This window comes from Zea mays, chromosome 8 (genome assembly GCF_902167145.1).
Source record: "Zea mays cultivar B73 chromosome 8, Zm-B73-REFERENCE-NAM-5.0, whole genome shotgun sequence".
NCBI lineage: Eukaryota > Viridiplantae > Streptophyta > Magnoliopsida > Poales > Poaceae > Zea > Zea mays.
In genome coordinates, this window is record NC_050103.1 from 149,317,781 (window position 1) to 149,340,227 (window position 22,447).

At 44.2% G+C, this 22,447-nt stretch overlaps 1 protein-coding gene across 2 annotated transcripts; it reads left to right on the forward strand.

Annotated features, from left to right (window-relative positions):
- Nucleotides 1–16,087: 16,087 nt before the first annotated feature.
- Nucleotides 16,088–18,539, forward strand: LOC100280248 (uncharacterized). Of its 2 annotated transcripts, none has more exons than XM_008656638.4 (3): nt 16,088–16,749; nt 17,410–17,541; nt 17,755–18,539. In XM_008656638.4, exons 1-3 carry the CDS (start codon nt 16,208–16,210, stop codon nt 18,152–18,154), a joined length of 1,074 nt encoding a protein of 357 aa, XP_008654860.1. In that variant the 5' UTR covers nt 16,088–16,207; the 3' UTR covers nt 18,155–18,539. The 2 variants fall into 2 exon arrangements, with proteins under 2 accessions (XP_008654860.1, NP_001347962.1); NM_001361033.1 differs by having other exon boundaries at nt 16,194–16,749; nt 17,404–17,541; nt 17,755–18,508.
- Nucleotides 18,540–22,447: the final 3,908 nt, after the last annotated feature.

Here is a 22,447-nt window from a genome sequence, read left to right on the forward strand (position 1 = left end):
GAGCGATCCCCTCGGGCCTCGGCTCCTCTCCCTTGCGCGCGAGCCGGTTTCCGAGCTCGGCGTTGCGTGGGCCGACAGACAATCGCATACGTGAGGGCGGGTAGGAAAGGGCCCACGGCCGCGCCGTAAATGTTTGACCGTGCGCGGGGCCTCTGAGGCTGACAGCTCGGGACCGGGTCGTCCTGACGCATGCAGTGCAGGGCACGTACGTGACGGGACGGGCGGACGGCCCCTACGCCTATCGTCAATAATAGGTTACCTATCATATCTAGGGATGGCAATGGGTCGGATTCGGATCGGATATTGAAAATATCCGCCCGCAGTCATATCCACGGTCATAGATAATATTCACCCGCGATTATATCCACGGGTAGAAATTCATATCCATATCCATGCCCATCGGATTTCGGATATCCATCGGATATGATAAAACCATTTTCAACAATTGAATAACATAATTAATCAAAATACTTCCCAATTCGACATCGTACACAACTTAAAATTGAATAAAAATTTAAATATACATGTCCTTCAACAAGCAACATTCTCAACATGACAAAAATACATGTCTACATGTCTCAACATGAAAACATATACATGTCTGCTTTTGGCCTTAAGTCTTTTGATTCTGATCCGATCCGAGTGTAGTGTTGTGTTGAGCACTTGAGCTAGTCAATGATAGTAGAATCATGTTCATCCTAGCAAACAACAAAATAGATAAATGGTTAAATCAATGATCAGATTCGATAACCAAAATATAAGAACATACTAAAGAGTTGAATCATGTTACCATTTCTTCCTCTTCATCCTCCAAACAAGTCATTAGTGCATTTATAAAACAGGATTGGTCGCCTAACATATCAGCTCGGGCCCAAGCTTGCATACACATCAACCCTTCTACTGTTTTTGGAGCAAGTCTACTACGATGTGGGCTAATTACTCTCCCCCAGTACTAAAGACAGACTCAGATGCCACTGTTGTAACAGGAATTGCCATTACATCTCGAGCAATTTTTCTCAAAGTTGGATACTTGATCCCTGCATATTGCCACCAATTGATAATGTCAAGCTCTTGAGTTCTTGGCAGTGTTGGCTCCTCCAAGTACAAATCCAACTCAGTACGTACAAAGGTTGAATGCTCTTCTGGTTCCTTAGACAAGAATTTGTCAAATATGCCAAACATAAGGTCATCACCTTCATTGAGGACAACATTTCTATTTGATGTCCCTACACCATCAGTTGTTGCCATGCCCTCCATTGATACTTGATATTCCAATACCAACTCATACAACAAAGAGCGAACTCTACACACTTCATTGTTGGTTCTTTGATTGTCTTCCCCATAAATGGTGCTATAGAAAGCTTTCACAAACTTCAATTTGTATCTAGGATCTAAAACAGTAGCTACCTCCATAAGCCCATGAACATCTGTCCAATACTTTTTAAATTTTTCTTTCATCAATGCTGACATCTCTTCTACCTTAGGGATTGCACTAGTCCTCCATTTCTCAATAGCCAAATAAATACCACATATCTTAGGGAAAAAAAGGTTGGCTGTGACATAATTTGTTCCTGACAATAGCTCAGTTGCATCAAAAAACATCTTTAGTCTACTACAAAGCTCCCTAGCAAATTCCCAATCCTCTGTTGTTGGCTTAAATGAAGTACAAAGTCTTTCTTTACTTGCAAGGCGGTCAAATACTATTTGATACTCTAGTGCAGTGCTAAGCATAATATAAGTTGAATTCCATCTTGTCTTACAATCTAGAGCTATCCTTTTATCATATTTAACATTCATTTGAGCAGCTGTGCTTCAAAACGCTCATGTCTTTTTGGCGTGGCACACCAAAATGCAACACTATCACGTACCCTTTCAATGCCTTTATCCATAACAGTCATTCCATCTTTCACAATAAGATTAATGATGTGTGCTGCACAACGCATGTGTAACAATTTACCATCTAGCATGAGGGAGACGAGGGGCAACTTATCTTGCATAGAACTCATCAAACTATCATTGGTGGTGCAATTATAAAGAGTCACAGTCAACACCTTCTTTTCTATTTTCCAATCTTGTAGTACCTCATAAAGGACATCACTTATAACTTCACCAGTGTGTGGGGCGGGCACATATATGAACCTACAATAACCCAACATATCAATTTTAGCAACACCATCACAACAAGATTATAAGACTATAGTAGAGAACATGAAACGAAACAAAATATTACCTCAAAAGAAAAGATTTCAGCTTCCAATCATCATTGATAAAATGTACTGTAACCGACATGTATCCTTTCTTTTGGTGGTTTGCTGTCCACATATCAGTAGTTACAGCAATTCGAGATTGGCACTGTTGGAAGGAATTCACTAAAGAAAGTCTTTGCACCTCATACATATCCAATATGTCTTTTTTAATAGTGTTTCTGGACACTACTTTGAAAAGGGGTTGTAGTGCTGCACAAAATCTTCTGAACCCAACATGATCAACCATAGAAAGTGGGTACTCATGCACACAGATCATTAGCGCAAGTTCTTTTCTAGCAACCACTTGATCAAAAACATACTTCTCAACTACAGCTCCTCCCTTCTCATTTTTGCCCAACTTCAATATTGATTGCTTTAGGCCCTTTTGACACTGCTTAGATTGACAAGTTTTAAGATGACTACGCAAGTGAGTTGTGCCAGATTTACTATCTCCAACAAAATGCTTTTTACACCAATTGCATTCAGCTTTTAATTTGCCTCCTACTGTCACTTGTTCAAACTCTAGCCATACATCAGATTTGAGCTTTCTTTTGCTTCCAACAGTTACATTACCATCTTCCCCAGCTACAACCACATTATCTGTACCTCCATCTATAGGTGTTGGAGTACCAGCAGCAGCAGCACTTGAGGACGGTGTCGGAGTATCAGTCGCAACACCTGCACTTGTTGGAGTAGTAGCACTAGCTCTGTTTGAGATCTGCGAGCCAGAGTCAATTCTAGACGTCATCCTGCTAATACATTATACATCACATGTCAAAACTGAACCAAACTGGAAACATCATACGCAGGGAACCAAACTGAACCTGAAGGAACCAAACTGGAACATCATCCGTGTATTAATATATATAACTGAACCTGAACGACGAACCTGAAGGCGCTCAGCGCAGCTGTGCAAGGGCAGGGCGAAGCTTAGTCGCTCACAGCAGGGCGGAGGCGCGGAGCTCAGAGCTGCGTCTAGCCGTCTACGCAGGGCGGAGGCGCGGCTGCTCCTGGATTAGAACGCCCTGCTCGGCTATCCTGGCTTGCCGCTTGCCTGGGTGACGGGCTGACGACGCGTAGGGGATCCGGCCTCTGGAGCGTAGGGGATCCGGCCTCCGGCGGACGCAGAAAAGATAACTGCCCTGCCCCTGCCTGGTTGACGGCGCGTTCGCGCGTAGGGGATCTGGCTTCCGGCGGCGCCGCAGCGGACGCAGGAAAGAAGCACGCGTGAGGCGTCTGGCTGCTGGCTGCAGGATGCGGATGCCTGGGATTCAACCAATTGGGTCCGTGGACTCGTACACCAATGCAATGGCCTCACACATTATCAGATAAGCCACGATTAGTACTTAGGGATTAGGGTGGGCTGGACGCTGGTGGCTCGGTGCTTTGGTGGGCTGAATATTATTTTGGTGGGCTGGCGTCTGGGCTCAATAATGGACTAATGGTTAATTTCGGATATCCAACGGATTATCCGCGGGTGAGATTTAATATCCAAATCCATGCCCATTTTATCTCGGATCGGATACGGATCTAACCCGCGGGTCAAAAATCATATCCATATCCTAATCCGGCGGGTCAGATATCCGCCGGATATCCAAATCCACGGATGAAATTGCCATCCCTAATCATATCAGGTGGTTAGAGCATCTCAAGAGTTCTCTTAGAAATTACTCCCAAAGATTTGTTTTCGGGAGCAACCAATGAGAGGTCGTTTTCCTTGTTTTCTTTAACATTTACGTCAATCCACTCCAACTCACATGAAATATTAATAACCAGACAAGCAAAGCTAGCAGCAACAGCTCAACATAATCTAGGGACTAATTACTAATCTTCAGACCCAACCAATAAGGTAAAGCAGCAGCAGCAGCAGCAGATAGACCCAACCACAAACCATCTTTCGCAATCCGCTGCTCAACGGTAGGACTTCTGGAACCTGGCTCACTTGCAACGTAACATTCATATACCAAACTGAAGGTACACTCGGCAGCTTGCAAACAAGGGCATCTGCAGTAGTATTGTTTTGAAAGCGGAGGAGATGCGTGGAGAAAGTCCGGGGAAGCGCCGGCAAGGAGAAAAAGGTGGATGGGCCGACGAGAGACGTTTTGGCCGAACCAAAACTTTCCCTGTTTTTATAGCTACATAATGGAAATTTTCTGAGATTATAAAAAGGTTGGGAAAGGTTTAGAAGATCTGTTGAGGGCTTGATTTTTTCTATTTCTCTTTAACTTTAAGTTAGAGGACATTTTAAAAGAGCTCTTGGAGACGCTCTTAACGTTTGCCAAGTTTCGCACATAGATGGTTGTAAACTATATCATTACGGCATAGCTAAATTGACCAAAATATGGATGCTACCCCTATTATAATTTGTTTTTTATAAGCAATTTCTTTACTAGTTTGCCATGTCCCTATAATATGATCAATACTATTGTGACTATATCTATATTTAGAGCAATAAAAATAACTCTCCAAACCGCTTTAACCAAATAAGAATCGAAAAAGAGGTGTTGAATTGTTTCATTCTGGTTGCAAAAACTGTGCTTAAGGCTTCCTTTCTACCTTCTCTTTTTCAAATTGTCTGTTGTAAGAGTCACTCCTCTTCCTCCGTACCAAAGGAAGATTTTGATTTTAAGGGGAAGTCTTAGTTTCCATAGCCATCGCGATTGATTTGAGTTCGGGGCAGTCATTAGGACATTATACATAGACCGAACCGAGAAATGTCTGGATGCATTTGCCTTCCACATAAATAAATCTCTTTCTGTGTTGATATTGATATTATCAACCAAATTAAACAAGTGTTTCCATTATGTTAATTTGACCCCAACAATCGATCTGCAAAAAGCTAGGTGTTGTGTCACATGTGGTAGAATGTCTGTGACTAAGACGTTCTTCCAGCGCACAATATTATATAAGTTTGGAAATTGATCACTAAGTGGTAATCCATTAATCTAATTATCTTCCCAGAACCTGACTTCTTGGCCATCACCAACTTGGAACTGTCCCCCCATTAGGAATTCTTCATTTACTTTCATTAATCCAGCCTAGAAATGTCAATCTCCATGTGTCCTTGACACTCGGGTCAGTGACTTATTTCCTAAATATTTTTTCCTAAGGATTTGCTGCCAAATGCCATCCTCATTAAGAAGTTTGTAAAGCCACTTGCTTAGCAAGCACAAATTCTTAGTCGCTAGGTTGACTACCCCTAGGCCCTAGCCCACCTTGGTCTTTTGGCTGGCAAATTATGTTCCATTTGGTAAGTTGATATTTCTGTATGTGATTTCCGCCCTACCAGAAGAAGTTGGAACGAATGACATCTAGTTTTTGAAACACCCCACCTGGAATCTCAAAGAAGGACATCATGAAAATAGGTAAACTGCTTAGTACTAAATTAATCAGTACTAGGCGCCCTCCTGAAGACAAATATTTTCTATGATTGAAAAACGCACGCGCACACACAATCATACCCACCCACCACTCACACTCAAGTCGCTAATCCAACATATGCTAGCTGGTTGATCAAGATCAATAATTATGGAGTGGTCTTTTTTGCCCATATGCATGACTGAGGAAGCTTTCAAGACATCATTATTGCCATATCTTTCAAGAAGGCCTAGGACACGCCCTAGAACAAATTCACCTCATCCATGAAAACGTGCACGATACAAATCCGTGTGGAGCTTGCTGCATCAAAGAAACTTGATTTGTCTGCCATGAACTTCTTCTGCTGGATCATGGGGCTCGCCAGTCGCCACCAAGCTCAATGCTACTAATGCACCTCTACATGATGAGGAAGTCCTCACTTATCTGCTGGCCGGCTCCCAACGGACTATGACCCATTCATCACCTCCATGATGACTAAGGATGAGCCCCTCTCCATCGATAACATGTTCGTCCACTTGGTTGCGTTTAAGGCTCGCTAACTCCAACATATGGCCGAAATGCACATGCAACACAGTGCCTCTGCCAACTACGTGGATCGTGGTAGCCCCTCTCGTGGTAGTGGCCATGGTGGTCATGGTCGCGACAGCGGCGGTGCTCCCTCCCATGGCGATCGTCGTGGCAACGACCCTCGTCCTCGATGGTTGATTCGCGGCAAACTCGGCCACACCGCCATTAGCCCATCAAGCACGGGTACAAGATGGGTGATTCATACCTGAATGAACCTTCTGTGGCCTTGACATCTATGCACTCCAACAAAGTCGACCCCAACTGGTACAACGATATCGGTGTCACGGATCACATCACGAGCGACCTTGATTGCCTAGCTGTGTGGGATCATTATCATGGCGGTGATATGGTGCACGTGGAAAACAGGGTAGGTTTGCAAACTAAACACATTGATTCCTGTTCAAATCAATACTAATACTTGTCCTCTTGTTCTCCATGGTCTTTATGTTATCGAAATTTCTAACCACCTTTTTCTAGTTTATAAATTTTCCTTATAATAATGTATTTTTAATTATTTTTATCATTGGTATTACCTTATTAAGCATCTGGCAACATGAAATCTGCTCGTGGTAGAAAAATGTGAAGTTGGCCTTTATCACTACCGGAATCCGAGGCTTTGCCGAGTGTCGGCCTCTTTACCGAGTGCCTTTTGTCGGGCACTCGGCAAAGAAGGCTTTGCCGAGAGCCGCACTCGGCAAAGTTCGGATCTCGGTGACGTGCCGCTTTACTGAGTGCAGGACACTCGGCACAGGACCACACTCGGCGAAGACATGTTTGCCGAGTGTCCAACACTCGGCAAAGAAGGCGCTCGGCAAAGGACCGTCAGCGACCGTCCTAAAGCTGACGGCCGTCAGTCTTTGCCGAGAGCCGAGGACTGGCACTCGACAAAGAGGCTTCTTTGTCGAGTGTCAAATACTGGGCACTCGGCAAAGAAGGCTTTGCCGAGTGTCTTCTATAGACACTCGGCAAAACATATTTTTGTTTTTTTACATTTTGGCCACCAAACTTTTTGTGTTATGTTCCTACACTATGTAGACCTACATGTACCATTTTGGGACAATTATAACAATGTTTGCAATAGCTAGTAGATTTAGTTTGTTTATTTGAATTTTTCGGAAAATTTAGATTTGAACTGCAGGTCACTCGAAACTTGGAAAACAGTGCATGAAAAATTGATATTCAAGCTACTTAGCACAAGTTACGACCGATTTCAGGAGCGGACCGGAAACTTCGAGCACCATGCTCACTTAACATGGTCGTGAACTTGCCATCCAGGTGTTTATAAATTCTATAAAATATAAACAAAGTCAGAAAATCATGAAACCTGTCCACGTGTCATGATATCATATGTAGAGGTTGTGATAAAAATTTGAAAAAATTTCGAGAAAGCTGTGACGCACTAAGTGTACAAACCTAAGAGATCCACATTGAAACTCCATGATTTCATGTGTAGTTCTCTTAGGTTTCTACACATACTGTCTCACAACTTTCTCCAAACATTCTAAATTTTTTATCACAATCTCTACATATGATATCATGGCACGTGGACAGGTTTCATGATTTTCTGAGTTTGTTTGTGTTTTATACAATTTTAAACACCTGGATGGCAAGTTCACGGCCATGTTGAGTGAGCATGGTGCTCGAAGTTTCCGGTCGCTCCTTAAATCTGCTCGAAGTTTCCGGTCGCTCCTTAAATCTGTCGTAACTTGTGCTAAGTAGCATGGATATCATTTTTGCATACACGGTTTTCCAAGTTTCGAGTGACCTGCAGTTCAAATATGAATTTTCCGAAGAAATGCAAATAAACAAACTAAATCTACTAGATATTGAAAACACAGTTATAATTGTCCCCAAATGGTACATATAGGTCTACATAGCGTAAGAACAAACCACAAAAAGTTTGGTGGACAAAAAATATACAAATGTACTTTGCCGAGTGTCAGTTGGTTGACACTCGGCAAAGTATGCTTTGCCGAGTGCCGGTTGGGTGACACTCGGCAACGAAGTGTAAATTAATCTTTGCCGAGTGTCACCTGGGCGACACTCGGTAAAGACTACTTTGCCGAGGTCCCCGATCTGGCACTCGGCAAAGCGTATTTTAAAAATAAAAAAAAACTTTGCCGAGTGCCAGATTACGAGCACTCGGCAAAGCGCGCGTACATAGCAACTGTCAGGCTTTTCTTTCTCACTCTCTCACTCTCTTCTCACTCTCCACGCCGCGCCGCGTCGTCGCCGCCTCCCCCTCCAACGCCGGCCTCCGCGTCCTCCACCACCGGCCGCCGCACTCCGTGCCTTGCCCACGCCCCCGGCCGCCGCCCATGCCCGCGCCCACGCACGCCGTCGTCTTGCGGTCGCCGCTCGCGCGACGCGCCCGGCTCGCCGCCGCCGCCCGACCGCCGCCCGCCCCCACGCGCCCGGCAAGCCGCCACCGGCCGCGCCCACGCCGCTGCCCGCCCCACGCGCCCGGAACGCCGCCGTCGTTGACCGCGCCCTCCCCACCAGTGATTTAGTTTATTATATTGTTATATGTTATTTAATTTATTAAATTTATATGTGTTTATTGTCATATTATGTGTTGTATTAAATTTATAATACATGTTTATACGTGTTTATATTATGTTTTTATAATGAATTTTGTGTGTTTATTGAATTTAGTATATGTGTTTATTAAATTTATACTACATGTTTATTAAATTTAGGGAGTTTATACTATGTGTGTCAATTAGATATATTTGTGGATGTCAGCCATCATGCTGCTAGTTTTATTTGCAGGTTTTGTAAACATCCCCGTACAGGGGAGGTGCTGCCGAATTTTTTGTTGATAGACTTGAGTTATTTTGTTTGCAGATGTCTTACTTGTTATATTAAACTATAGTCGGTTATATATGTTATAGGATGGAGGACCGTGAGTGGATGTACACGGGCCGTAGAGGAAGGAACGATGTCACCACTGAATGGATTAGAAAGACCGATGATTTCGTGGAACGGGCATATGACGAAGCTGCTAAAGGAGCGAGTCTAGTCCCATGCCCTTGCAGCAAATGTGCCAACCGGAAAAGAAAACCAAAGAAGACCATGGTAGAACATATTTGGAAGAATGGATTTACGTCGGGCTATACTCGGTGGATATTTCATGGTGAAGCGCATCGTACGAGAGAGGAGGTGCTGAGACAACGTGTCGAGGATTATGACGCGAATGCGGGGGTAGCGGATATGTTGAACGACTATCAGGAGGCATAGTACACTGGAGGATGTATGGATGACGAGCCAGAGCCGACTGCAAAGGCATTCTATGATATGTTCGACGCGGCACAGAAGCCCCTTCACGGCCAGACAAAGGTTTCTCAACTGGATGCCATTGAGCGTGTAATGGCGTTCAAGTCGCAGTACAGCATGAGTAGAGACGCATTCAATGGCTTGTTGACGGTTATTGGTAGCCTGCTTCCGGATGATCTCGTTCTGCCAAAAAGCATGTACGAGGCACATAAACTCCTTCGTGCACTCAAGATGACGTATGAGCAGATTCATGCTTGTCCGAAGGGCTGCGTGCTATTTAGGAAAGAATACACGGAGGCAAAGTACTGTCCCAAGTGTACATCGTCTAGGTTCATGGAGGTAGACTCTGGTGATGGACAGAAGAGGCAGCTCGACATCCCCTTGACAATCCTACGACACCTTCCGTTCATACCGAGGATCCAGCGTCTGTACATGACAGAGGAATCCGCGAAACAGATGACATGGCACAAAAATGGAAAACGATACAATCCTGACAAGATGGTGCACACATCCGATGGTGAAGCATGGAAACACTTTGATGCCATTCACCGTGAGAAAGCCGAAGAGGCTCGTAATGTACGTGTTGCGTTGGCCACAGATGGGTTCAATCCCTATGGAATGAGCGCTGCCCCGTACACATGTTGGCTCGTGTTTGTTATCCCAATCAATCTCCCCCCTGGTGTGTGCTTTCAAAGGCAGAATATATTTGTGTCGTTGATAATTCCCGGACACCCGGGGAATAAAATGGGCGTGTACATGGAGCCTTTGATCGATGAATTGGTGCGTGCCTGGGAGGAAGGGGTATGGACGTATGACCGAGCTACGAAGACAAACTTCAGAATGCATGTTTGGTACCAGTACTCCATGCATGACTTACCGGCGTATGGGCTATTCTGTGCCTAGTGTGTTCACGGTAAGTTCCCATGCCCAGTTTGCAAGGAAGCTCTCAGGTTCATTCGATTGAAAAAGGGTGGCAAATATTCGTCCTTCGATAAACATCGACAATTTCTACCTGCTGACCATCCATTCCGCCTAGACATCAAGAACTTTACGAAAGGTGTCGTAGTGACAGACCGCCCACCTGCAACGATGACTAGTGCCGAAATTCGTCAACAGATAGATGGGCTCGTGGCCAATACAGAAGGTGGTTTTGTGGGATATGGTGAGCAGCATATGTGGACACATAAGTCTGGCTTGACTCGGCTCCCCTATTATGACGACCTGCTCCTTCCACACAACATTGACGTGATGCACACTGAAAAGAATGTTGCCGAGGCACTGTGGGCAACAATTATGGACATTCTTAATAAGTCAAAGGATAACGTGAAGGCAAAAGTTGATCTGGCAGCGTTATGTGATAGACCAAACCTAGAGATGAAGCCGTCAAGTGGCGGAAAGACGCGGAGAAGGCCTAAGGCTGATTTCGTCCTAAGCAGGGCCCGGAGGAAGGAAGTACTTCAGTGGATCAAGATGTTGATGTTCCCTGATGGGTATGCAGCTAACCTGAGTAGGGGGTGAACTTATCTACTATGCGAGTCTTAGGGATGAAGAGTCATGATTTCCACATATGGATTGAACGGATTCTTCCTGCGATGGTTCGAGGCTATGTCCCTGAGCATGTCTGGCTAGCGCTTTCAGAGTTGAGTTATTTCTTCCGTCAGCTTTGTGCAAAAGAGTTATCTCGGACCTTGGTTACAGATTTGGAAAGATTGGCACCCGTGTTACTGTGTAAGCTTGAGAAGATATTTCCACCCGGCTTCTTCAATCCAATGCAGCATTTGATTCTTCATCTCCCCTATGAGGCACGAATGGGGGCCCCCGTGCAGGGACGTTGGTGCTATCCAATCGAGAGATGTCTAAAGACTATTCGAAAGAAATGTAGAAATAAATGCAAAATCGAGGCTTCTATTGCAGAGGCATACATTCTAGAGGAGGTCTCAAACTTCACAACAACTTATTATGGTGACAAACTGCCGAGCGTGCATAATCCACCCCCTCGTTACAATGATGGCGACAATGAATCGAACCTTAGCATATTTCGAGGCCAACTCGGAAGCGCAAGTGGCTCGACCACCAAGACCCTGACACATGAAGAGTGGCGGCATATCATGCTATATGTATTGACCAACCTTGAAGAGGTGACGCCATACATGGAACAATTCCTTCATGAATTCTGGCGTCGATCAAGGGACCCCACTCCACAGGAATATGACACTCTTCTAAGAAAGGGTGCGAGAAATGGGTTGCCCGATTTCATTTCCTGGTTCAAACGTAATGTACGTGCTTAGTTTGTAAAAGACATACGTTTTTGAACTCAATTTAGCATCTTTTAACTTGCGAATACTTGCAGGGCCAAAGAGATCCGTCTATGAGTGCCGAGTTGAGACAAGTAGCCAACGACTTTGCTTATAGGATCAAGAAATATTCTGGGTATGACGTCAATGGATACCGTTTTCGCACAACAAACTACGACAAAAGTCGGCCCAATCGGAAAACAACGTGTTCTGGAGTCTTTACGCCCGGCCTTGACAATGTCGATTATTTTGGACGAATCGAAGAAATATATGAGCTCAATTTTTATGGTTCCAAACCCCTTACTCCAGTGATATTCAAATGTCATTGGTTTGACCCTCAAGTGACGAGACGAACACATTCTAATCTTGGGATAGTCGGAATTCGACAAGATTCCACCTTACAAGGAGACGATGTCTATATCGTGGCCCAACAGGCCACACAAGTGTATTATCTCCCATATGCGTGCCAAACGAAAGAACATCTTAAGGGTTGGGATGTTGTGTATAAGGTATCGCCGCGCGGGAGGTTACCTGTTCCTAACGATGAAGATTACAACTTAGACCCGGACACATGATGGAGAGTTCTTCCAAAAAGATGGGCTAGAAGGGCGATTTAAGATAGACTTAACCGAAGCTATCAGAATGGACGTAGATATTGAAATGGTTGTTGATGAGGAGGATGATGAGGTGCAAAATGATAATGACTTAGTAATCCTTGAAGGCAATGACATTAATGACGAGGTTGCGTCTTCCGATGGTGTTGAGATTGAAATGGATGATAGTGATGATGAGAGTTTTGATCCGGCTAACCCCGACACATATGAAGATTATTTTTAATCGATATAATGCTATATGACTTTTTTATTTGGCACCTGTTTTTAAATACATATTTTTTATATGTGCTTATTTGTTTACTCTTAATTGCAGGTTTTTGGACAAATATGGTCGGCGATAATTGGTTGAGTAGGAGGAGGAGTAGGACGGCGGACGAGGCAGACCAGCAGCAGGCGGCGCAGCAGGACGACCTTGTCCAGCAGCAGGCAGCGCCTCAGGTCGACGACGACCAGCAGCAGGACGACAACGACCAGGAGCAGGATGCCTCAGGTTCTGGTGCCTTAGGTTCGAGGGGCATCTACCTGCGAGGTCCCGCGAGTCTTCCTCAGCGTCCCATACTTCGGGACAGGCGGCCGCTGATTCGGCCGGAAGGGGAGAGGTATGTAACTTTGTTTTCTTCATTCTTGTTCATAATATGTGTTCAAAATCATAATATAAACTAATACTTTTTATTTATCACTTGGACAGGTCTTGGACGGTTGTGGATTATGCTGGGGGTCATCATCGCCCCCCAATGGCATCCTCGGCCTGCTGTGCAGGGAACACTTCCCTGGACTGGTGGAGTACGCCGGAGTGACGGGCCCAGCCTTCACCTTCGACCACTATACCGTCGCCCCTGATGCAGTAGATCGGGACGACCAGGAATTCAATAACAAGGCAGAGCGGGTGAAGCAAGAGTTGTGGGTAAGTCTTAGTATAATGTAAAATATGTTGCATTCGTTGCAAATTCTTAAAATAATGTATGGATACATCGTTTTTGTATGCAGGATTTCTTCAGATGCGAGGCTGGATACGAGGCTAGGGCGGATGTGGTGGCCACCACGAGCTGTAAGAAGCTCGTCGTGGACATGCACTTTCAGGCCCGAATCCAGGCCATCGTCACCTACCACGGCTCCGTCCTTGGGGAGAGGGTGACCAAAACTCAAGCCCAAACCATGTCGTTGACCAGGGACCAGTACCTGGAGGTAAAGTCATGCATGTTTGGTACCAGTACTCCATGCATGAATTTTATTTTATTTTCCTATATGCACTTTACGTGTTTATTTTGTAGATGATTCCACATTGGTGCGCCACACATCCTCTGTGCTGGGAGTAGATGGTGGATAGGTGGTGTTCGGCTGAGTGGGACGAGGCGCACACCGCTAGCCGGGAACGGCATATGATGATGCAAGGTCCCTCCCACCACCAAGGCAGCCGGAGCCTGGGCTAATATGCCGAAGCATGGGTACGCCCTCTTTTTTATTTAGGTATATAGCACTTGATTAGATATTATTTCTAACTATCTCGTTGGTTTTTTTGCAGTCGACGTCACATGGTGGCCGGCCTTGCTCCACCTTCTCGGCATATGCTATGGCCCATAAGGGCAATGCGACGTCCGACGTCACCTACAACCCGGATGACGGGCCCGAGACCTACACCAACCCCGCCGTCTACAACCGCCTTCATGACTACACCGCCATGGCACAGGAGGTCCATGGCCCAGACTATGATCCGAGCAATCGAGCCGATCGACCCCGATGTGCTCATGAGGGTCAGAGGAGGCAAGAGACATGGGCGGTACTGGATTGCAGACGGGAAAATCGACTCGTCCTCCACTCCCACTCTGTCTTAGGTGAGAGCAAGGAGCACGGGCTTGAGTCCAGCCATACGACCTCGGCACGACAGCTCACAGCAGCGCATACAGCAACTCGAGGTTAGTGCTTCTGTAACTCGTCCTTCCTTGAGTTTTATACCTTCTCTTTGAGTTACTATAACGTTGGCTTGTAATATTACAGACCCAACTAGAAGAGATGCAGGCGAGGATAATGGCGGAGCGGGCGGCGACTGATCAGAGGATGGCAGATATGTTCCAGTATGCAGAGCTTTAGCGCGGCACAGGGTTTCGCTCCGCCACTTCCATTGTTCCCTGCAGTTGACCCTGCTATGTTCCATACTCCTGTGAGTATTAAAATTGTAGCTAGATGTTGGTAATGCATCTGGTATAACACATGCAATCTCTTCTCTGTGCAGGGTCAATCTGGTGCCGCATCCAACAACCCTCCTGAAGGGTTCAGCCCAACGCAGCACCAGACCAACCGCCCGCCTCCATGAGTTTTATGTTTTCAGTGTTGAATACTTATGTCTGTGTGTTTGAAGACTTCAAAACTTGTGTTAGTCACTTATGTTTGTGTTGGATACTTATGTCAGAGATTGAGACGTATGAGACATGTTTGTGTTGCGATTGAAATGTTGAACAGTTATGTTTGTGATGTATATTTATGTTTGTGTTGGCTATTTATGTTTGTGATGATATCTGTGACGTATATATGTGATATATATGTGATATCTTTTGTTTGTGTGGATGGAATACAAAAAACAAATTAAAAAGGTGCATACTGGTCACTTTGCCGAGTGTAACACTCGACAAAGAGGTTCTTTGCCGAGTGTCAAGACCATAGCACTCGACAAAGAACCAAGACCTGGGCACCGATATAGGTTCTTTGCCGAGTGTAATGTCTCTGGCACTCGACAAAGAAGCATGCTTTGCCGAGTGCCATACCAAGCACTCGGCAAAGAACCTGACATGAGGACCCTCCCTGGCGGGTTCTTTGTCGAGTGTCTCAGGTGGCACTCGACAAAGATTGGTTCTTTGCCGAGTGCTTCTGGGAAGACACTCGACAAAGGTAACTCCTTTGCCGAGTGTCATCCGTGACACTCGGCAAAGACGCCGTCTCCGTCACCCGTCGCCGTAACGGCCGCTTTTCTTTGCCGAGTGCTCCCTTTGCCGAGTGCGCGAGAAAAAGTACTCGGTAAAGAAAGTTTTGCTGATGCACTGTTTGCCGAGCCTTATTTGCCGAGTGTGACACTCGGCAAAGCCTTTGCCGAGTGTTTTTAAGGCTTTGCCGAGTGCTAAGCACTCGTTTCCGGTAGTGTATCCCTCTAAACCACCCAATATCGAGTTAATCAAGCTAGCAGACACTTAATTAATAGTGCGTTCAAAGTTTTTATAGTGATCGAAGATAAAAAGTTTGACCGCACACTATAGGACGACATTGGACCAAATAAGCGGTACATAAAGCGTGATAGTTAAGCATTAGACGGAACATCATGCGGAGTACATATTATAGTACGTTGCACATAATTCTCTCGGAAATGACGAACGTGCCGGCCGTTAATAAACTAGCAACAGTTTTGTAACAGTAGAAACCAGTAACAGTTGTTCAACGCTGAGAATGGAACCTCAACAAATCATAGTACGTATAGGGGGGCTGGCCAACAACAGTTTATGCAAGAAAGAATCTTAAGCTAGGACGCTGATTTATTTCATAATAATATAAGGTCTGTAATACACAGCGTCGCACGTCATTCGCATTATGAATTGACGGGCTGCATTATTATATTGATCGTGATCACCAGACCCCTGCACTCAGAAATTTATATATTCCGCTCCAAAAAAAAAGGTCGTATCTTGCGCCTATCCTTGCACGCTTTTGCACCCCAATAAAAAAACAAAACATGAATAAATCAAAAGGGAGCTGCTGATTGCGACTGGGAGCTTGAGACCCACCGCTGAAAAGCTCAATCCTCTCCGCCCTTTCCACACTAAACTCCCAGCAGACTCCCCCACTCCCCATGTCTTCTGGAGTAAGAAGTGGCGGCGGAGGAGATCACCATGGCGTCCACCACCAGCATGGCCACGGCCACCTCGCCGGAGCCGACGACGGCGCCGAGTACGCGTTCTACAGCAACGACATGGAGAGCTTCTTCTTCAATCAGCCGGCGTCGGCGGACGTCAATAATGGAGGCAGCAGAACTGGCGCCGACGAGCTCACCATGCCGCCGTACTCCAGCGTCACGGACTACCTACAGGGGTTCATGGACATGGACCCCTCTGGGCTAGCTCGGCACCTCGACGCGCCGTGCCTGCTGGCGGAGGACGCCCCGCTCAAGCATGAGCTGTCCGTCGATGTGAGCTACGACAGCCAGGGCACCAGCGGCGCGCCCGGAGATGGGGCGGCGGCGATGCACACGCCGAACTCGTCGGTGTCTCTCTCGTCGAGCGACCGGGAGGGGGAGGGCCAGCTTCGTCGGTGCAGGAAGGGCAGGCCGAAGGCGGAGGATGATGCGGAGGGGGATGAGAAAGATCAAGAAGACGGGGAGAATTCCACCAAAGCGTACGTTTTCTCCTTAATTTGATGCTACTAATCTGTGTGTTCACCATCTCGAATTGCATATATCTGCATGTCTCTTTGATCAGGTTCAGGAGTGCTATATTCTCGCTCTGTTCTCTTAGATCTAGTCCTACTGTTGCCTAAATGATTTTTTTCTATCCAATAGGTTTATATATCTATAGTACATCCTGTGAACATTAGGGTTTGCTGCGATTGCTTCTTTAGGGTTCTTAGATCATCAAGAATTCAGATCCAGCAGCTCCAGATTCGTAGTACGAGCTAGCTACGCCAACCCTCTTCTTTACCTTTTCCGTTCCCTTTTGGTCCCGTTTCCAGTATGACTTTCTAGATCGTCTGGTACTATCCAATTCAATTGGCCACGTACTCTCCAGAAGAGATCTCACAGATCTTTAGTGTATCTTCTGCAAAAGCACCAATAATCTGGACATGACGTGCTCGATCCCAATTCTCAACAGCTAGCTAATCTATACTCGCTGTACACGTACCGACGTACGTCACTATAGAGTATAGACTACAGCACTCGTGCTCAAATAATTGGCGTGACATGAAATATCTACTTCATCTAGCCCTCGAGCTCACTAGCATTATTAGTTCGTATTGTCGCACTTGACTGGCTTCTGATATATACTACAACAGGAACAGATCCAAGAAGAAGGCCGAGAAGAGGCAGCCCCGCGTTGCCTTCCTCACCAAGAGCGAGGTGGATCACCTTGAGGACGGCTACCGGTGGCGCAAGTACGGCCAGAAGGCGGTCAAGAACAGTCCTTACCCAAGGTCTCCACAGTTTCACTTGTTCGTTCCCCACATCCATGGCCATTATAATTGCATGCTATGCATCACACAACACACATCTAGCTATCTTATCGTATACATGCTAATTAATTAAGAGCACACAAGTAACCAATGCACCCAAATACCCAATGCATAGTACAACTTGTATGTAAATTCTATCCCACCAAGAGCACATAAATGGCCAAACGCATGCAGGAGCTACTACCGGTGCACGGCGCCCAAGTGCGGCGTGAAGAAGCGCGTGGAGCGGTCGTACCAGGACCCGTCGACGGTGGTCACCACGTACGAGGGACAGCACACGCACCACAGCCCCGCCAGCTTCCGCGCCGGCGGCGCGCACCTCTTCATGCCCAACGCGCACGCGCTGCCGCCGCAGCACCTGATGCTGCCGTCCAGCTTCCGCCCGGCGGACCTGATGGGCATGGTGCACCCCGTCAGCATGGGCGCAAACCTTAGCATGTTCCTGCCAACTATGCCTCCTCATATGCCATCGCCGGCGTCTCGTGCTCATCCTCTTCAGCAGCAGCAGCACCAGTTCACTGACTACGCGCTCTTGCAAGACCTTTTCCCTTCCACAATGCCCAACAACCCATAACTAACTGCTACACAATTAGCTAGCCTAGCTAGAATCGACATGAGAGATGCTGTCCAAGTACTCTGCGCCATATGTGATCACCTGATGGCCTTGCGCTTTGGGCTTGGTCTAATGGGGAGGGAACTGCAGTTATTATTGATTGATTAATCTGCTAGCTTTCATCTTAAACATTGGTTTACAGTTCTTACCCTTCCATTTGTCAACTCTCCGCTGCGCGGATTGCATGGGAGGTACTAGAGATGGAACCGAGTACTTTTTATAGCTATCACTATAACGGCAACTAATTTATGTACGGCGCCTCTAGACTTCTTGTACGTGTACATATCATGTGTTCCTCATTGAATCATTTGGGAGAAAAAAACTGGAAGAGGAGTATTTCATTTCATTCTCTACTTGCCGTTTGGAATTCAAAAATAAGTTTTCTCTTACGCCCCGTTTGGATCATTAAAATTAAATTCCATTCTAAAAATAGTAATTTAGACATATATCAATTAAGTTAATTCGATTCTATACAAAATATATTTGTATACTATTATTATAAGTCGGAGATATTTATGTGCTACATTTTTACTATAGAGGAGTGAGTCGAAGAGCGTCATCTAAGTTACAGAGTAGAAACAAATTCTACTAATATATATATACTAGGTGAGTGCCCGTGCGTTGCCACGGAAGTTAAAAATTAGTATAAAGCATAGGTACAATACGACAAACATTACTATAATATACAAAATCCACAAGAATATACAACATGTTACTTGTCATGTAATGTACAGGATGACTCCATTTACAACATGTGACTCGTCATGATGGCTCTGCATTTACAACATGCTCAGTAACAATACGGCTTTGCATTAGAACAGGATGACTCCATCTACAAGATGACTCCATGAACAGCAACATCTCCATGAACAGCAACATCTACTCGTTATGTAATGTACAAATAAGAAGAAATCAGTAACAATAAAAGACAATAGGTATCATAACCTTAGTACCTTCATTGTTATTGCATGAAAAGATTCAGTTAACAACATGCGTATATATTCTGTCAGCTAAAATATGGTATACAATATACTGATCGAGCTAAAATATACACACAGAATTTACTGATAGATCAAACAGAAGCAAGAAATGACTTATGTTCATTTAAATAGGTGAGAAGTGTAGCTGTGTTTTTCAAAATTCTACAGTCTAAAAAATAATTAGTAGGGAATTGGGTCGGGGTCAGTTTCATTCTGTTCACCCAATTCAAGGTTGAAAAAAATCAAATCTAAAAAAGGGAGATCAACAAGCAATCCTAATTTATGGGCATGAAACTTCTCTCCTGCTACACTAAAAATAACATCTACACCGAGTGTCCAAAAGCATTCCAAAATGATAGCCTATGTCAGACTATTGAACCTCTATTGAATGTGGCCTAGAATAATCCATAGTTTCTATGCTCATAATAGAAAATCATGTCATTAATCGTCACTTAATAGAAAAACATGTATACTTTCTTGTGGCAGACTCTGGAACCTGTTTTGTATGTTTATGCTTGAGATGTACTAACTGAACAAGAGCCTAATAGATACACCATTTCATGAAGCACAAAGATAATCACACATTGCAGTCTGGTACAAAAACAATCCCAATGCAGTCTAGAAAAATTGGTTACCTCCTCAACGATTGATGTGATGCCACGTTGTAGGATCCTAGAGCACAATGACCAAATAGAAACATGTTACTTGAGCCTGTTTACAAAATAGAGAAATCATTTAGCCAAATTGGAAAAATATGCTAGATCATCTGCAGCTCGGTTCAAAGTTCAATTGTAACTATGGCAGAAGCGATATATAACACATGTTTATCAAAGAAACTAAATATTTATATTTATTACACATAAGTTAATTTAGACCTAAAACACTATGGAACCACCCCATGCAATCTAGGCAAATGAGAGGCTAAATGTAATGTTGGTCCACTGCCGACAAATTGTCCGTACAAGATAATGTCTTCCTGGCTGATCCCATACTCAGTTTCTAAGCATTGGTACACTGCTTCAATGTCTGCATATGTATTCTCTTCACTTGGCTGCATACAAATAACAAATATAAGGTCCAGCCCTCCGAAATGTAATTCTCTAGAAAGGATGCAAGTGTATGATAACTGCAAATACCAGGAACCTGGCAGCAATACAAACTGAACACGGAATCTGACTTAGCTCAAATGAGCATATAGCAATATATGAGCCAATCCAGTATCCAAAACAGAATTTGAAATTTAAGATGAATAAAGTTTCATAAGTCAGGAATTATTACTGTACTGACTACATGGAGTTTTAAAATACAAAACAGGAAAATCAAAAGAAAACGGGTAAAGTTTGCTTATTTGATTCTGAAATTTCAAGAATTATGTAAGATTAGGTCAGAACATAAAAACCTTGATTCAACTTTATGACATATAAACAATATCACGAAATTTTGCTTAAAATAACTTTTTTGCATTGAATTGGGAATGACATGTTGGGTCCACATTCCATTGAAACAACCCGCATATCATGCCACAACAGTGAGATGGATAGTTTGGACATCCATGAAGCCTGCAGGTGGACCTGAATGGAATAAAGTGCTCATGCATGTAGTTTTGCAAAAGCTGATTCTTAAAACTGTAGTATGACACTTTTAAAATGGCATGCATGGCTGAAAAGAAAAAGGTTTGAATCTAAAAATATGCTGATCATTGCTATCTCTGAACAACCTTTGAAGATGCATTGGCCATGCTGTGCCAGTAATGCACCAGTCAGGCATGGGCCAAAAAGCCTCTTCGCATGTAGGTATATAAACTATGTTCCTGTAACGTAAAACTAAAACCACATTTCTTGAGCATAGCACGTTGAATCTTGAGACTAAATGCAAAATTGCAAGATCTGTAGCTAGGCAGGTTAGATAACTATTTATCTGTGTCAGTTTTTTTCTTTTTGCAAAGGTATCTGTGTTAGTTCTGAAAGGCCAATAAGATCTAAGAGAAGTGTTTGGAACAGACAATCAGCGATTCACCACCACTTCTAATTTTCAACTCATCAGCATTATGTCCATCGTCCTTCCATTCAGAGGGTACAACATCATTTCAGTGATGAGTTCTCCTGTTGGCTCCTAGCGGGTGCCAGGAGTTTGGGTCAGCTTGGTCTCCCTAGTTCCATGAGTAATATCAGATCTAATCCTTTTACTCATCTGTAACCTTTTTGTTTTTCCTTTTATTTTGTTTCTTTTTCTGTTTTGGCTATGGATGTAAGTCATGTTTCTCTCTCTCTAATATAAAGATGTGTAGCTCCTGCGTGTTCTAGAAAAAAAACAATATGTCCATGGTGCTACATAGTTCATACTTGAAAAAAAGAGTTCTTCCTTACCTTGCCAGTAGATGCACCATAGCCAGAATAGTCATATCTGCGATCACAGAAGAAGATAGTCAATCACGTCAGCGTGTTCTACATAACATTATAACTTACCTTAAGAGCAGACCGATGAAACCGAAAACACCACATCATCTTAGTGAAACAAAAATGACGCAATTATAGTCAGAGAATGAAGACACAATCAACTTTGGCCCACTGATATAGTGACATGCAGTATTTCGACAACAGAAAAGGTTAATTTTAACGTTTTTCCTTGACGACCATTCATACCAGTAACACATACGCAGCCATATAAACCGAATCTTCTATTGATACCACGTTCTACATTCGAAACAAGAAACGGCAGAACTGAAGCACACGTCATAATCCATTCTCGGAACTTTTAAAAGTTCTGCACTCACTGAAAATCGCCGCAGAAAAACAAATTCAGTTCTATCAGATAGAGCAAAAGATGATACTTTGTCCATTTAAATGGCAAGAATCATTCACCCATTTGAGAATATATGAACTGGAAGTAGTGTTTCATGATAGAGTTACTTCAACAATTATTTCTGAAATGGTTGAAACTTTTTTTTCTTCAGTACTTAATTATATCATACCAATACTTTGGTCATCAGAGCAATAAATGGATGCTATAGAGGGTAAAAAATTAAGGGCAAAATGAGAAAGTGGCAACAAATCTGCATGATAGTGCGGTTCTTTTGGGGGAAACCCCAGAGGCCCTAGGTCAGAACTACATTTTTATTCAGTATCTCCATTTGTGTCACTCTCAGCTTTAAGGTATTTAATATCTGCCAACAAATCAAGATTTATTAAGGCACACAAGTTTGAGGTTATTCCTATTCCAGAAAATGTTCAAAAAAAGAAAAGATTTACCGAGTTCAGCTATAAACGGTACACCC